The sequence below is a fragment of the Betta splendens genome, chromosome 15 (genome assembly GCF_900634795.4).
Source record: "Betta splendens chromosome 15, fBetSpl5.4, whole genome shotgun sequence".
Classification (NCBI taxonomy): domain Eukaryota; kingdom Metazoa; phylum Chordata; class Actinopteri; order Anabantiformes; family Osphronemidae; genus Betta; species Betta splendens.
Window position 1 is genome coordinate 16,656,244 of NC_040895.2, and position 16,655 is coordinate 16,672,898.

The 16,655-nt window shown below is 44.2% G+C and overlaps 2 protein-coding genes across 6 annotated transcripts; both read right to left on the reverse strand.

Moving 5' to 3' along the window:
- Positions 1 to 765: 765 nt before the first annotated feature.
- LOC114842083 (actin-related protein 2-B) lies at positions 766 to 9,923 on the reverse strand. Its single transcript, XM_029127582.3, has 9 exons — positions 9,622 to 9,923; positions 7,661 to 7,771; positions 6,032 to 6,247; positions 5,820 to 5,892; positions 5,239 to 5,375; positions 4,870 to 5,019; positions 3,541 to 3,686; positions 3,149 to 3,281; positions 766 to 2,281 (listed from the first exon to the last, which is right to left on the reverse strand). Exons 1-9 carry the CDS (start codon positions 9,667 to 9,669, stop codon positions 2,111 to 2,113), a joined length of 1,185 nt encoding a protein of 394 aa, XP_028983415.1. The 5' UTR covers positions 9,670 to 9,923; the 3' UTR covers positions 766 to 2,110.
- Positions 9,924 to 10,289: 366 nt separating this feature from the next.
- Positions 10,290 to 16,537, reverse strand: aftphb (aftiphilin b). Of its 5 annotated transcripts, none has more exons than XM_029127575.3 (10): positions 16,328 to 16,537; positions 14,100 to 15,582; positions 13,862 to 14,025; positions 13,549 to 13,675; positions 13,314 to 13,370; positions 13,031 to 13,153; positions 12,884 to 12,944; positions 11,081 to 11,155; positions 10,817 to 10,940; positions 10,290 to 10,655 (listed from the first exon to the last, which is right to left on the reverse strand). In XM_029127575.3, the coding sequence occupies exons 1-10, from the start codon at positions 16,342 to 16,344 to the stop codon at positions 10,520 to 10,522; spliced, it is 2,367 nt and encodes a 788-aa protein (XP_028983408.3). In that variant the 5' UTR covers positions 16,345 to 16,537; the 3' UTR covers positions 10,290 to 10,519. The 5 variants fall into 5 exon arrangements, 4 of the variants coding, with proteins under 4 accessions (XP_028983408.3, XP_055358748.1, XP_028983409.3 ...); XM_055502773.1 differs by having other exon boundaries at positions 13,031 to 13,156; XM_029127576.3 differs by lacking the exon at positions 16,328 to 16,537 and adding an exon at positions 16,106 to 16,315 and having other exon boundaries at positions 13,031 to 13,156.
- Positions 16,538 to 16,655: the final 118 nt, after the last annotated feature.

Genomic DNA, 16,655 nt, shown 5'->3' on the forward strand with positions numbered 1-16,655 from the left:
TGTTGAAAGTCGACAACTTTATCCAGCAGCTCCTCAAAGCTGCAATAAAATGTCCTTCATTGCTTCTCACATCTGTTGAGAGCCAGCGAAGCCGCTTGTGCGCTGATGGGGAGGAAACTTCAAACGATGCATCACAGAACAGTTCAGGGCTGAGAGGGAAGTGGCAGGAGTCGGGGGATTAAAATGGAACAAGGTCGGAAGAGTCTGGGTGAGATCTTTATTTCAGGCACGGAAAGAGAGCCTCTTCCTCTGGTGGCGCCAGTCCTCTGCCACTGTTCCACTTCCTCTTCCTGGTCTGAGCAGAGCTCCCCGCGGTCGTTTTCACACCTACTCTACCTCCATCCTCTGGTCTGTTTAAGGGGCATCTGCTTTAATTCCAGCTCAGATTTGTGATCTTGAGGATTTAAGCTGCAGCATGATCAGGATTCTACTCCTGGACTTGGAAGAGACTGTTTAAATATTTAAACTACTGTAGAGTTGAAATAATAAAGTGGAACTACTTTAATAGTTGCTCTTATTAAAAAGCAAAACCATTAAATGTTTACTGGTTCTAGCTCAATCAATGTGAACATGTACAGCTTTTCTCTTTATATCAGACAAACTACAGAATCTGAGAAGGTTGTTCGAATGTGAGAACCTCCAATCTGAAATGTCCAACACACAAATCATGGAATCTATTAAAAATAATTGTCAGTTTACTGTATTACCCCACAGCATTGTGCCATGCCCTCTCCCAGGTTGTCGGCAAAAACACTCCTCATGCAGTTATCCTTATAAATCACTTTTATTTATTTAAATCAGAGTTAGGCAGTTATGCTATGAACAATACAGGAAAATAAAAAAGGTGACAAAAAGAAAGACAAAAACTTAAGAAATCCAGTCAACATTAACTGCACTTGGCACTGGATAGACGTTCATGGAAAGGAAACATAATATACACGTTTGCCATAATCAAAATAGAAGTGCCTCCATTAAACGTTATGGTCTCATCAGCATTTTAGCGTCGATAAAATACCGTTTTTAGTTCCCCAGGTTTTTGCCTCATCGTCAACCTGTCGCTGCCTCACTGGATGCGAAGGAACGCGGCAGACGAGGTGCTACAGCGTCGTCGCAGTCTAACGGTGCTACCGCTGCTCGAACCCGCGCGGCTCCGCTCAGGATTCGCACCCAGAGCGAAGGCAGAGGCGTTCGATGAGGAACAAAATATTAACACTTCTCACCAACTACGATCCCCCAAGTACCGTCACACACCCGATGTCAAGCTCAGGGATTTATTCTGCATGTGTCCCTTTTCAACCGTCAATTCTTAAAAAATAAAACAGAGGGACTTCACCACAGTATGCCGTAGTACAATGGTAGCAGTGCACAGCAACAAAAGAAAATCCAAATTTAAAACGATACAAAATGAACTCATACATCCAACAAAAAGAAAAGCAAAAGTCCCTCTCCCAGAAAAAAAAGCCATGATATCATTTATAAAACCCGACATAAAAATGTGATCAGTTCTCGCTCACCTGGAACAGATGCTAAAAACGGGCCGTGGCTGTTTGTGGTGGACCTGATAGTGATTCTACTGACGCTTGATGAGCTGCTTAGAAACTTTGCATCGATTTTTTTTACCTCCCTCAACATGAAATCAAGAGGGAAGCAAACACTCACTGCAGCAGCAGCTGGGTTTTCACACTGGTTTTAACCTTCATCAGCATTTGACCGACATCAGATATGAAAATACACCAGCAGGGCAACGTTAACCCTTCTACTAATTAAAGTAAAAAAGGAGTTTGTGTGGAAATCAAGGCTTGTGAGGAAGAGTGTGAGCCAACCCCAAACCAGGAGAGAAGAGAAGCAAAGTGGAGGGAGGAGGGAGGAGGAGAGCAGGGAGGTGACGACTCGATCCTCTCTGGTGTTAGAGGAGTATCAAGAGCCAGAGGAGAGAAGAAGAGGAGGGATAAATAGATATATACTCTGCGAAAAGGGCGAAAGAGGAAGTGTGTATGTGTGACGAACGTGTGTGTGTGTGTGTGACATGTATGTGGTGTGTGTGTGTGTGTGTGTGTGTGTGTGTGTGTGGGACTGGATGCGTGTCTGCGTGGCCTGTCCGTTCAGTACTTTATCTGACGGTGACTCCAAGTTTTTCCAGCACACGGACTCCTTTCTCCTGGTACTCCTCGCGGGTCAGCCAGAAGTTGTCCTTGTCCTTCATGATGTCGGCCAGCACGGCTCCGCCCAGGAACACCATGTGCTTTCGTCTAGGAGGATCCTCAATCCGGATCTTAAATTTCTACAAAACAACGGGGCACAGCATCATAAGAGTCCAGTTCACCACATGGTTCACGCTGTGGATTAAAATAAAACATGTCTGGACAAGAAGGAGTTCAAGGCAGCATGGCTCATCCAGTGTAACAACAGAAAAGCCAGAGTTTCATCATTTACAATAATAAAGATAATATTCAGAACATAAATTCAATGCAAATTATCAAACCAATAAATATGTAGAATATTCTTTGTAAATATTCAATTCTAAGTGCAACATTAGCTTAGTAGACAACTTTATAAATATTTATATTAGGAAGTAAAGTCCACATAAGATGATATTAATATGCTTCAGATCAATGTCGCTGGAGTCTGACACCACCTGGTGGTAGAACGTAGATGCTGCATCAGGATAACATCAAGTCATCAGTGATTTGCGGTTGCAGACGTGGTTTAAATAGTATCCACGACAGATTAAAGTGAATCTACTGTAAACTTTGATTGCGTAGATTCTCTGTTCTTCACAAATCTGACCCTGCTGCCACTTTAAACTCTCACATGTGGGAAACGCAACCCAGGCCAAATTAAACAAACTGAGAATCAGCTGGAAACATGAATTCACACCAAGCGAGAGGCCTGGCACATTAAGCCAGACCTGGGGTCTCTGTCTGTGTCAGCACGTTCAGTCAGCTCCTAGAACAACCACACGCTTAGTGCAGCTGACACAAACAAAGTTCTAATCTGAGCCTCAATTGTTGTATGAACTGGTTCCTAACATTCTCTGTAAACATCCAAGTAGTTTTATTTTATTGGAAGTCCTTCCATAAGAGTCACACAATCAACACTACAATATATATATATAAAACAGATGAGGTGGTGAAGATTGGCTTCTCACCGAGAGCTTGTCCACGTCTCCCTTGAGCACGCGCTCCAGGTACAGCTGCTTGAGTTCCCTCTCTAGCCGAGACGGCAGGCCTGGGTACATGGTGGATCCTCCTGAGAGCACGATGTGTTTGTAGAACTCAGGCCTGACGATGGGAGGACACAAATCATTACGCTGACGACAAAAGGTGTGTGTGGTTGGGGTTCTTGTCAAAGGACAACTTCAATTTCAGGTTCATTTTTTATAACATCTTCTCCAGAAGCAGAACGACTTCTGTAGCTGCCACCATTTTGCACATCTTTGCCACGTGACAATGTTTTTTATATTTTAATTTGTGCTGGTGTGGAAAGACCAAGTCTCTGTAAACTACACAGCGAGGCATCTGCCTGTTTTATTGTCCTCACCTGGTATCTATGTCGGCTGCCTGGATTGTGTTGAAGAGGAGCTCGGCCACTCCAACACCCTCCACATTGATGAGGTGGGGCTGGAACAGAGCCTCAGGGGCCTCAAACCGCTCTCCTCCCACCTTGATCACACGACCATCTGGCAGCTGGTGATGTGTGGGAGAGCGCAGATGAAAAGAGAAGGGAAAAAAGAAAAATGACACCAGAGAAGAGGTAGAGTTTAATGTATGACTCAGTGATAAAGGGTGTCCATCAGTCAGGATTAACACACTTCAGTGGTTGTTTGAGAAGTTATAACTTCCCTTTACACTTCAAACTATTTTAAAGAGAGACATTATGTAATTTCTGCAGTGCAAAAATTAATGCTTCAAACAGAAGTTCAAGTACAGGCAGAGTAGGATCCAAACCAGTAGAACGAATGTGTGCGCTACTAGAAAAAGGCTTCATTCAGCTGAGGGCAGTGGGAGGAAGTGGAGCCCAGCCACCGCCGCAAGTGGCTGCACAGGAAATGATGTAACGTGCAGTTCAGGGCCTTTCGGCCACAGTTACATTGCCCTCCTTGTTTCGGCACGCTCAGGCACACAAAACTATACACATACGTGTTCACACGCCTACACTAACCCAAACACACACGGTCACAGTGCGCTCTGAGACACAACATGTGCTCGGCAAGGCGTGCAGTAACACCGACTCCAGAACCTGCGTTTAGATTCTGTGGTTCCCTCTGCAGGGAAAAGGAAAGAAAAGCACGGCTGGTGGAGAACTCTGCTCCCCCTTCGTCCCTGAAAACTGTCTGCAGCACTGCCCTGTCTGGAAGCAGCCAACACAGCAACCAACGGCATGTGGCAGCTCCGTTCAGAAACAGCTTGAGTTACACTGCTAGTTCTGATTTCAAAACGGCCTCTCTTGAAAAACAAATGATAAAAACCAATGCGCAGGAATAAAAGTCACTTTATATAAGAAAATAAGTCTAAACAAAATTGGCTGTGAACTGAAAATCTGCTGCCAAATATGAGCAGTCTACACAAAGAGTAAAGGTTTATTCGTTATTAGAGAGGTGACAGCAGGAGTTCAGGATCAGGAGTGGATTACGCGTGTCCAGGAATGCTATGGAGGACGCATGGATTGCATAAATAATCCATTGCGTCCTTTAAAAGTTACGTTTGTGCAGACACTGGCCATGTGAGGGCAGCAACTCATTTACTGTAACCTCTCATTTTGACTCTTTTGCGCCATTTTCACAAGCAATGTTGTAAATGCACTTTCCTATCACGCTCCATGTGAATGCATTGGTTTTTTATTCTATTGAAGGAGAAGTGGTGTGTCTACCGTGTAGGATTCCACCAGCACAGTGGTTTCCAGCGCCAGCTTCTGCTCCTGCTCGATGTTGTACCCCACATAGCAAAGCTTCTCCTTCATCATGCGCACGGTCTCAAAGTCAGCAGAGTGGTTAAAGGCGTAGCCCCTCAGCAACAACAACTGCACAGAGATGGAGGAGCACATGGAGAGAAGAGGGAAAGAAGAACAAGTAGACGTCAGTATCCAGCTTATTTAGAGCCAAATAAACTCAATGAAAAAAAACTTCTTTTAAAACGCTTTTTATTAAACTGTATGGCAATTCATCCCATTCTGGAAGCAAGATGATGCCCTGCTTTAAAGTATTAAGTGAGATGACAGGAAGTCCCGCACTGTGTGTACCTTGATGAGGTAGCGGGTGATGTCCCTGCCTGCGATGTCCAGGCGTCTCGTCAGGTGGGGCAGGCTGAAGCCCTCATACACTGGACAGATGTGTGTCACACCGTCCCCAGAGTCGACCACCACACCAGTCAGAAGGCCTAGACAACAGTTCATACAAAGCCAGGTGAGTTTGTGTCTGCTTCTTATCCAGTGTGTGCTTTGGGCTCCTGACTGATAGCTTTGTTGCTTTGCTAAGGGAATGCACTAAAACTGAAATAACTCACCTAACATAAAAATGCACTTCTATTTTCTGTCACTGGCTCAAAAAGCTTTAGAAATCTGATCTTGTTTGAAAACTGATAGATTCCATGTCATATTTTTAAACCAACATCCAGACTTTCTCCCCCAGAGAATGTCATGTGGTATTCAGGCAGGCCCAACACAAATCTTAGCACAGGCTATTTAACAAAGGCGTGGCAGCCAAATCCTGTCACAGTCAAAGATAAAATGAAATGAGGTGTGGTTGTAGTGAACTCTAGTAGTTACAACGTTAATGTTTCTGTTCTTATTAAACTGCAGCCCATGCATGTTCATCTTCTTACCTTGAGCATACAGGGTCAGAACAGCTTGAATTGCAATGTAGACCCCCGAAAACTTGTAAGTCTCAAACATCACCTGCAGCAACAGCAAATAAACATGTTAACATGTTTAATGGACACGTGAACCCACAATGAGCCATAAATTACAGAATTCACCCTTTTGCCTACTCTAAATCTTCACATTCATTTTAAAAGCCCAAAATATTTCAACATACCTCGATGATTTTCTCGCGGTTCTTAGTGGGATTCATGGGCGGTTCTGTCAACAGAATCTTGCAGTTGCTGGACTCGATGTTGAGCTTTTCTGGGCCGAAGGTGTAGTCCCACAGGTGCTTCATGTCGTCCCAGTTCCTGACGATGCCGTTCTCCATGGGGTAGTTGACTTCCAGCATAGAGCGCAGCTCGCTGGCCTCATCCCCCACCATCAAATCCTAAAAAGGTCAACAAATATTTGAAAGAAAGGCAGAATAGAGCCCACCTGTTTTAGATGATAACAATGAGCGCAGGGATGATCCACTATTTGTTTGGAAAATCTACTATAGCTGCTTATCCATGTAGCACTGCAAACAAAATGAGGTGTCAGGCGCATTCTTGTAGCGCTTCTTTAATTTCCGTTACCTTGCATGCACAACAATGCATTATTTTCCATGCATCTAGAACTGTAAACACTTGCCTCTAGCTACAGTGAACCACTTGTTATAGCACCATTCAACTAGCTGCATGCAAGGCAGCCTCACCATGTAAACAACTGGTGGGTTAGGACTCAGTGTTAGCCACACAGTCAAGCAGCTCATGTTCCACTTGGAGACATCAAAAGCCTACTGAGGGGAGCCATTTTATGGGTCCATCCTGTGTACTTTGGCATTAACAAAGTACCAGTCATAGGCACTGCCTCCATGTGGTCTTAATAAAAAAAAAAAAAAACAAAGAAAAACAGATGTGCTTCCGTCTTTAACTTCAGCTGTGTGCCATGCATCCCTGAGTGGGGAAACTTCTCTGCAAATGTTAAAGGTTGAATGCTACTAACTTAAATGAAATGTGAGTAAACAGAGCTTTGTGGAATATAGACGCTGACAATGTTTTCTGGCTGTAGCTGACGCCAAGTTCTTTTTAGCTCAAACTATTATATAAGTACTAATAAAACCTGCAGGTTTTAAAGGTGGTGAAGCTGTCGGGATGCACCAGCAGATCAGAGACTCTGAAAATGGAAGCATTCCAAAATCTATTACAGCGCTCCATCGATAACAGCTGGCCTATGACTCATCGCAGCCGTTACTGCAGCGCTTTCAGCCTGGGGGAGTGCATTAGTGTAAGGTGATGTATTATCTGACTGACTCATTTGACCAACAACACAAACACAAACCGAAAAAACTAGCAAACTACTTGTGAGTAGAAAATAATGAAAACCATTTTTTTTCTTTGTTATAATGTATTTTTTCAGTTGAAGACAAGAGAATCTCAAACAAAGACATCTCTCTGGAGCAGGCAAGAACTGGGGGCACACACCAACCTGAACTTACCATCTTCTGGGCATTCTATTTCACCAAGGGGAACAAAACATGGGGGAGGAAGGTAGATGTGTAAAGTGTGAATAACCAAAAGAACTAGAAAAACAAGACAGACAGAGATCTGCTTTATGCTAAAATAATGGGAAACATTTTGACCTCTGCTGCCAGAAGTGATTCAGCTGCTTTAGAGACGCTCTGTTGTCTAACATATTTGGGTTGAATTGGGTTACCAGCTTGTTTAAGAGCTCAAAATGAAACAGCCCGTGACAATAATAATATGCTTGTTTTACAAAATATTTTTTAATATTAAATATTACCACCTGAACCGGTTCTTACCTTAATCTCAATGTTTCCCACTTTGGCTGTTGAGCGAATGATGGGTCTCCCAACAAGCGCAGGGAAGATGTGCTCTGGGAAGTTGGAGCCTGCATAGCCGCACTTGACAAACTGGAGACAGAGAAGTGGAATGAATTTAATCACACTGAGATTAACAGGGCAAAATATGTAACACTAGTAAAAGTCCTACTGATAAGAACTGGCATTTAGAACAAGACAGAACCTTTGTGTAAAACACCTGGGACAAACACATTTTAGTTCACAAAATAAAAAAAAAACTTACAGGTATCAAGAATTTGCTGATCTAAATAGATGTCTACAGAGTTCGTCATTTTTAGCTTAGTTACAATAACTGTCAAATCATAATTTAAACCCAGTCAAACCACAAACCATCAATGAACTATAAGTGGCATGTATGTAGAAAAAAGGCATCTGAGCTGTAACATTCCAGATTTGTTTTTAAAATTTTTACACATTTGCAGCAGTGTAATATTCATTGAATCAAGGACAAAACAGGCTAAAACACAGACGCATTTTGCAAAGCTGTGTAAATGTGTTGCTGACATATGTGGATGTGGTTCAAATTCTCTCGCTTCCTCTTATTTCTCAGTTACAATCTCACATGCTGGTCTTTTTCTGGCTCTTCAAAGACTTGCATCTCTAAAAAAAAACATATTAGTCAGTAACGCGCTAAGCTAACATCCTGCTTGAAGTTGCAGCCAGGACGACCCTAGACATTAACACTGGCATCTCAGGGAGCAAGTTGCACACATTAAGATGAACAATTAAACTGTAAATGTCTTTGTTAAAATATTACCAAACAACTCAACAAATACATGGGTGTATTGTTTGAGCTGTCAGTTACATTTCTATGTACTCTCATTCATTCTACAGATCGTGTTCTACAGTGTTTGAGCATCAACAAGTTCTGAACTTTTCAAAAACATGTAACAGCCAAGGTGAGTAAGTATGAATGTGAAGAGGAAAACACGCACAAAATAGTCTAGCCAAAAATGCAATAAAAAAAATAAGAGAATTATAATAACTTTATTCAAATAAGGGAAGCAGGAAGTAAGTACAGTAGAGATGGAAGTAGCTCTTCGGCTCAGTGACCAATAAATCATCACATAATAATGAAAAGCTGTGCTGGAAGAAACCCAACGTCAAAAAAGATGGGAACCACTAGTTTAATCTTCCAAAGTGGATTTCATGTATTTGTCTTGGGAAAATTAAACTGCAACGTACCAACGTATTGGCTGATGGTAGCAGTAAAGCATTTTCCTAAAAACATAACGAAGACTTGAAATGTCTAAAATTTTGCCTTTGCCTCTTTACAGTGAGCAATGAAGAGCCAACATTAAAATGCAGTCGTGTGACATTTTTATGTCTCCTCGATGCTGATACAGGAACAAACAGTTAAAGGTGGTTCCTCTATTCACCTTTGGCCTTGTTACCGTCAACGGACATCTGCCATTAAGCCGACCCGAACCTCCTAATAATGATCATGTCACCTACAATTTGGGTGACAAATCTGCAATCATCGCATCCGCCAGACAAATCACGGAAATGACCTGAGCATTAACAGACAGCTGTTTAATGCTAGCTGCACATTAGCAGGCTGGCTAGACAGCTACCTTAGCTTAGTAACCGTTGAGAGTAAATGTGCGGCTAGTTGTTTGCTGGTGTTTTGTTGCACCCGCACCCGTGGCAACATTAGTCAGAATCTGCATTTCAGCTTTCGTACTGGAATTTAAACCCAGTACACGCACAGTTTCCATGTCGAGTCTGGATGAATGAAAATTAGCTGGCTAACAGTCTGGCTAGCTAGCCACCCAGATATCGCTAGCTAGCTTGGAGGCTGACAGCCCCACTTCCTGTTTCAGCAAATCGTTCGACACAAACGGCACAGGTTCAACGCAAGTTGCGGAGCGTAGCATGTCAAACCTTAGTAGTACACATACCCCGGTCCCATTGTCACAGACCACCACTTTCCTTCCCTGGCTGTCCATTATGTAAAAGCCCAGTTGCCGCTGAACCTCCCTCAACTTTCTTCGGAAAGCCGGAAGGAAGACGCACCAGCCCCGATCGAGAGTAGGAAGGGAAGGGTGCGCATCCGGTCACACATGCGTCTGATTTCCTTCAATAAAACGCTTAGTTACGCAGTCTCCAACAAGGTGAGGGACGATCTCACTACTAAGACGGGAGGTATCAGACGTGTGATTCAGTTTACACTTGCAACCTGCAAACCCAGCGTTTTGAGCGAGGAACGGGCGGAAAAGGAGCGCGCGCGCACCGGGCAGAGGCGGAGAAGGGCCCGTCTGCAGCCTCCACCTCGATCTGTGACTGGCCTTTTATGGTAGTTTTTATTGGTGGTTTTTGCAGTTTGTGTCTTTTCGTTTGTATTTTTTGTCAGGCTTTAAGAATACACTTCGATTGGTTGCTGTTTTTAAAGTATAAAAGAACGAACCAAATATGGAAGTCGTACTGGAGCAAAACAGATAAAACAGAATCATGTTGTGGGGCTACAAACCTGTTAAGTCTGGAATGAAAAGCCAAAAAACCAGATAAAATGTCTGACATTCTACAAGGAAAACATTATGTTTTTTATAAATAGACAAGGAAATAAAAATGAAATTATATTTCTTTATTTTGCACATCATTTGCACACAGGTTTGTTTCTCATCACACTAGAAGAGCTCATTTTCATGACCACATGTAGCCAGCAGGTGGAGGCCTTCAACCACAGCAAGTAAAGTCAACATTCTGAGTCATTCTAACGTTTTAACCTTGACAATCAATCCTGTAACATTAAAATAAGCAGTAGACTGAGCATGAAGTGTAAACGTGTGGAGGAGAAAATCACTCTGCACTGCATTCCTTGGATACGAGTATGCTTGGAAACATGAGGACCTTGGCGTTCATGAAGGAGAGATTAGGAAGGTTCTCAATGACTCTGCCAGCCTCAGTACTCAGCTCCTCATCCTGCTGGGGCTTTCTGATGAAAACACATACAAATATGCAGAGTGGAAGTTAAATTACATTTACATTATAAAGCCTAAAGTTAATTCATATAAAGGAATAAAAGTTCCTATATGATACAAATTAAAGTTGAAATCAAAATGCACAAAGATCATGGTGTGTAAGCGCTGAGCGGACCTAATGGTGGTGCTGGTTCTAACCGCGGTGGACATCAGCCGATTCATTGTGTTCTCTAGGTGGCAGCTGTTATGGGTGGGTTCCACTTTGGTAATGGTCAGCTCATACAGGTCGGGGTCAAGTCCTTGATGTGGAAGTAACAAAAACAAACATGTCACAGAGGATGACGGGATAGAGCGCTGAGCACCCGATGAATCTAGCAACAGGCCATCGTTATTGAGTGGTATTACACAAACATGAAATCCTGTAGTTTCAAACGCTGACCTGAGGGTGGGCTGTTGCTGCTGGATCTGTTCTCCTCCTCAGTACCAAAAAAATCCAGGTTGAGAGCAGAGCAGTCTGTGCTAACAAGGGCAAACAGTCATTAATGAATGTTGTGGGGTGGGAATGAGTGGAGGAGCTTCATTTGTTGCCTTTATAGGGTTCAAGAGCAGCCTGTTTTTGATTGAGGTGTCACTTAGACAGTGAGGGTAGAGTTACAGATGTAGATATTTCAGTCATTAAAGCTAATTTTGTAATAACAAATACATTTAATAAACAAAAACAAATTCCATCCCAAAATATGTTAATGTTGTCATTTTCTACTACCAGTAGTAGTTTCTTTTAAGTGCTTAGTGTCTCAAGCTATGATGAAGTTAGACTTATCCCACCTTTGTATTCAACCATATAGAATAGAGAAAAAGAGTGAGACGCTGAAGGAAGAGAGAGCAAATGAAGCACAAAAGGATCCACTGATTTATTTCAGCATTTAAAAGCACTGCCCACACATCCTTATTGCAGCGAATTAAATTTGTATTTAAAAGAGAAACCTGGATAAATAAGAAAACATCTGTCAGCAAATTATCTACCATTGAAAAAAAAGTCCTAAAAAACTATTGGTAGCATAAAGGCACAGCTCATGAGGATAAATGCAGCTATAAACTAACACAACGTGGTGCACAAGCGCTTGAGAGACGTTTCTGATTGGTAACTAAACAACAATGTGGATTTCAGGTGTTATGTTTCTACATGACAACACTTTTTAAACACTTTTCTTAGTCAGCATGCTCATAATCAGACATATGGTGCTCAGGAAGTAAAACACCACCAGCCTGAGTCACCAGTTTCTCCTGTTTCCACAGAGAAATCACCCTTTTACAATAATGCCTCACACATGAAGAATTTAAGATTTGAAAATTAATTAAAGACAAAAAATAGCAGATTACTAGTACTATAAATGAGTTAACGAGTTCGAAGAGTTTGATTGCGGCGCTCAAAGCACACTGCCCCCTGCTGTGCACGCCGTGTAATGACACATAATACACACGTAATAACATGTCTTGATTTCTTTTGGTTTATGATTTTCTACCTTTCTTGCCGTCACGCTGGTTAAAGCTACTTAGCTGTTACTTTTTTATGGTGAGTATATCTGTACTAAATTTGAAATTAATTAGACTGGTAGTTCACAAATAAACAAAAAATAACAGTTTGTATTGGTGCGGTTTACTTAATTTTATGTTTTTCCCCTCTACCAAGTATGTGGAACTCAGGGCACAAATGAAAAGATTCCATCACTTTACTTTTATAACTGTTTTTCACAACTATCAGATTTAGTAGTCGTGCGTAACGTAGCCATGACCTGGGCAAATGATAGAGAAGTGATAATATTTAAGATTTAATAAATAAAACAATAAAATAATAAACATAAAAATAAAATGTCATTTGGATGAAGCCCTACAGCTGCATTGTTTTCAGCAGCCAAAGCACTTTCTGTATGCTGAGCAACCACCTCCCCCTGTTTCCTCATTACACCTGGGCCTGATAAATACTGAGATAAATTACAGAGAAAATACTGAAGTAACTGAAATAGATGAAGCAGAAGTCAGAACAGTGGTTGTCTGTAGCTGTGTGGAACCATTGTGGCCGATGAGCAGAGAGGAAACAGCATGGATGGGTAAAGGAAGGACGCATGCTTAGCTGAAAGGAAAAAGAGTCCAGAGGAGTTTTGGCTTTTCAGAAGAGTCTGCTGGAAATGGCTGGTAGTCTACTTCCGGCCCCAGAAGTGAGGAGCTCGGCGTGGGGACGTACCGTCCTGAGAGCTGCTAAGGCCACGGCTGCTCCAGCCCAGCTGGCGCGAAGGGAGCGCCTCCTAAAGTAATGGGAGTTCACAACACTTCAGCTTCGTGCGCTGTTGTTTTAAAGTCTCTGCGTCATTGGTCCCACTAAACTATTTACCTGCACAGAAGCTGTTGAGGGGTCTGGTGTGGCCCGAGGCCTTGGAGGCGTTTGTGCTGTGACTGCTGGATATTGTGAAGAAAGAATAGCTGGCACAAAGTCTTTGGTGGGCTCTAGCAATCCCTGCTGAATAGTGGAAACATGACTTTAAACAGTGACAGCACTGAAGACACCAAATACAGATTCTATGCAGAACAACATTGGTAACATTCCACTAGACATTAACAGGCTTCCATGATAAGAAGAAGGCAACGATGTGTGAACAGTGTTCCGGTTGAATTACCAGGCCAGATGCGAAAGCAGGCACAGTCACGGGCTGCTTCTTCAGGCCAACAAACACCTTTAAAGGCACAGATGCACAAAAACACACTGGTATAACTGTACAAATCACAAACAATACAACATTGAAATTTAGAAGTTAATAAGACATTAATCTTTTTTACAAGGAGCAGCAATGTGACCGCTTCTAAATCTGACAATCCATGATCATTCAGCTCCAGCGGAGAAGCCAAACTCACAATGTTCCTGGTGTCCACACCGAGGCAGCTCAGAAGAGTTCTGTTTGTATGGGAGCCTTTCCACTGAAACTGGAGGCCTACTGCACTGTGGATGTCCTGCTGTGGCCACCACAGGCCTCCCTGCTTCCTGAATGGGAAGGTTCAAGTAAAGTCTGAGATGACATAAGGCTTGAGCATAAGGACACTAGAAATGCAATAAGTAAATCTAAAGTAATGAAGTTTTTTTTACTAAGATTGTAACTCCAGACTTCTTGTTTTGCATAAAATCCTATCACTCTTTATGACTGATGTGACATCTGGAGGGCATCCTTACCACTGACCACTGCTCACTTCCTTCTCCTCCTCCCTCCTCTCAGGAAGGTGCTGGGTGTGAAGCAGGGCATCAAGGCTGAGCAGCAACTCATCATCCGGAGCTGTGCCCACTGTCTCTGGGAAAGTGTCCAGAAGGAGCTGCTGAACCCGGTACAACAGTGAGGCCTGGTCATAAAAAATGTAAAGATCAGTACAGAAATAGATCAGCAACAAGGCTTTACCATTGAAGTGTCTCCCACCTGACAGCTGTTTCTCCTCACAGATCGGCATTGCCCCGCCTGCTCCTGCTCCTGCTCCTGCTCAGCATCCTCATCCGCACGCAGCCTGCTGACTTTCTCTGTGAGCTGTGTACGGGATTTTGAATCCTCCTGAGTCCTCTGTTCCTTGAACTCCACCCACGACCCATCTCCGTCCTCTTGTGTGGGCGCTGAGCAGAAATCTGCAAAGCTGTCACTCGGCGGGAGGCTTCCTAGGTTTTCCACCCTTGCATCCGCATGTGCTGGGTCCCGCTGGCCCTCGGAACTACTGTGATTGAAAGCTGAAAACTGTCCCGCTGTTTTTGCCACAGAATTTAGCTGAGGTCCACAAAGACTGGAGGCAGCAGGTGTTTCCTGAGTTGCTGATTGTTTGCAAAGATTTAAAGCATTCCCTGCCTCAGACTGCCTGAGATCTCCCATGCTGCTGTTTACTGAGTCAGAGAGTTTGCAATCTCCCAGTTCTTCATCTTCATCATCAGTCTTGTCCCAATCAGTCTGATCCTCGTTAGAAGCAAGAGATGAAACATTTGGTTCCAAGTCTGCAGAAACACCCTCAAATGAGAAATCATCCCCGAAGGATCCGAGGTCCTCTGAAGCATTGTTATACATGCTAAATGCGTGTGGAACATTAGAAAAGATCCCATCTCCAGCATCCTCTGCCTCATCCAGACAATGTCCCCCTTCCTGCCAACGGTCCACTGGCTTGCCTTCATCCTCCTCCCAAAGATGAGACTCGGCAGGATGAAAGTCAAAAGCTGCTGCAGCTCCCTGAGGCTGGTGGTGGTCCTGAGATGGTTCACCAGAGGCTGGACCTCCTTTTTCACAGTGCCTGAACTTAGTGTAAACATCTGCTTTTCGCTCACGTGCACAATGAGACCTGGGCTCAGAGTCCAAAATGGCCTCCTGTCCTGGATCGCACACTTTCTCAGACAGGGTCAAGCCCTCCACCCTTTCACCCAACTGCTCTGTGCTGCTTATGGGAGAGAAGCCACAGCACCAGGGGTGTGCTGCCTGATCAGTAAACACAGTGAAGTCGGCAAAGCCGGTTTCCTCCTCCGGAGAGAAAGCACCTTCTGGACAAGAACCACGTCTGTTGCCAGAGTCGTACTCTTTTGTTGAAAATCCATTTTCCAGACGCAAAGATGCCACATAACCCTGCCCTTTGACGTCTGCCCGCTCCCTGTCGGACCCAGAGTTCCCACTGGATGCAGGCTGGCATTGTTCAGCTGGGAGGTTGGAGCTGGAGGAGGGTGGAGGAGGAGCTGGCGTCGTTACAGGCTCAGTGGAAGCAGCGGCGCTGAGCGGCGAGCAGGACGCAGCAGAACCCCCCCCAAACTCCCCTGATCCCACGCGCCCATCGTCCTCCTCATCATCACCACCATCCTCGGGTGGAGGAGGGGAGCAGGGGTGTCTGCGCGTGACGTCCGGGTCCATGGCTTCTCTCAGATCTGCAGCGCTCACGCACCTAGAACAGGGAAATAAAAGAGACGTGCTGCGTCCAGAGTGGCTCCACAGTAACTGATACCGGAAAGGTATCACTCACGGTCCTCAACAGGTCGTAACGCAAACCTCCAGCAGAAACAAGAGGACGAAAACTACAGCACTGCTATTATTTTGTGTTTAAATTTAACCGTGCGCTGGGTTCAATAAGGCACCGGCCTCAGTCAACACAACTAGCGATGTCCTGCCATTTTCTCCAGCCTCCGGTTCCGGACAGGTGTCATGACACGGGCCGAGTGCGGAGCAGCGGCGTGACGGTCAAAGCAACGCGGAGAACGACGCGTGTCCTGGCTTTTAGACGCTAAAACACACGGACACTCCGACCTGTCACACACCGACGCGGATCAGCGCAGATTAGCCGCCGTTAGCTAGTAGCAAGTGGCTATAGGTAACCTAGTTAAGTTAGCGGTTACCGCCGTTAACCACCCAGTGACATGCTAGCTCCTTTAGCTCAGGCTAACGACCAACATGCCGCTATTCATATTTACCAACGACCATTCACTTCGGCCCCTCGTCACTTCTTTATCAGCGGCGCAGCTTTGTTCTCCATCATCCTCCGTAACTGTTAACAGGGATGCGCAATAAAGCGGGAGGTCTCACTACGATCGTTTTTCAGGAACCACCGTCAGTCACTGCTGCGAAGGTAACCTCAGTAAATCTTTAAAGCGTGAGTGTCTGTTCAAATAGACGATCTTCGCTGACGCGCATACCTGCAGAGGACGAACATGTCTGCACATCGCAGCACAGGATTAAGGCATGTTGCAATAAAACGAGGCCAACTAAACCTCCAAATAATAGAATCAAGGCCACAGACGCAGGACGGAAGATGCTTCTGTTATTTCTTCTTTGCCGATGTTCATTAATCACATTTCAAGCTCGCCCTTCTGGCTTTTTCTGGACTAGTTTTATTCTAATGAGATTTTACGGGAGACTGCATCCTTTTGTTGCATCACTGCCTCCTACCGGTCTGGCGTCTCAACGCTTTCCACACACGTTCTTAAGGTTCATGACCGTTTTCCTGCATGATACCCAGACAAG

Bases quoted from the DNA above. Each gene is read 5' to 3' on its own strand.
- aftphb (XM_055502773.1), bottom strand. The intron at 13,371-13,548 runs GTGAGTTTGGCT...GTGCCTTTAAAG, and splicing joins GTGTGGACACCAGGAACATT to GTGTTTGTTGGCCTGAAGAA. The intron at 10,656-10,816 runs GTCCGCTCAGCG...TGTTTTCATCAG, and splicing joins AGAACCAGCACCACCATTAG to AAAGCCCCAGCAGGATGAGG.
- LOC114842083 (XM_029127582.3), bottom strand. From the start codon at position 9,669: ATGGACAGCCAGGGAAGGAAAGTGGTGGTCTGTGACAATGGGACCGGG. The intron at 5,893-6,031 runs GTATGTTGAAAT...CTGTTGCTGCAG, and splicing joins ACCGCGAGAAAATCATCGAG to GTGATGTTTGAGACTTACAA. The intron at 2,282-3,148 runs GTGAGAAGCCAA...GTTGTTTTGTAG, and splicing joins GAGACGTGGACAAGCTCTCG to AAATTTAAGATCCGGATTGA.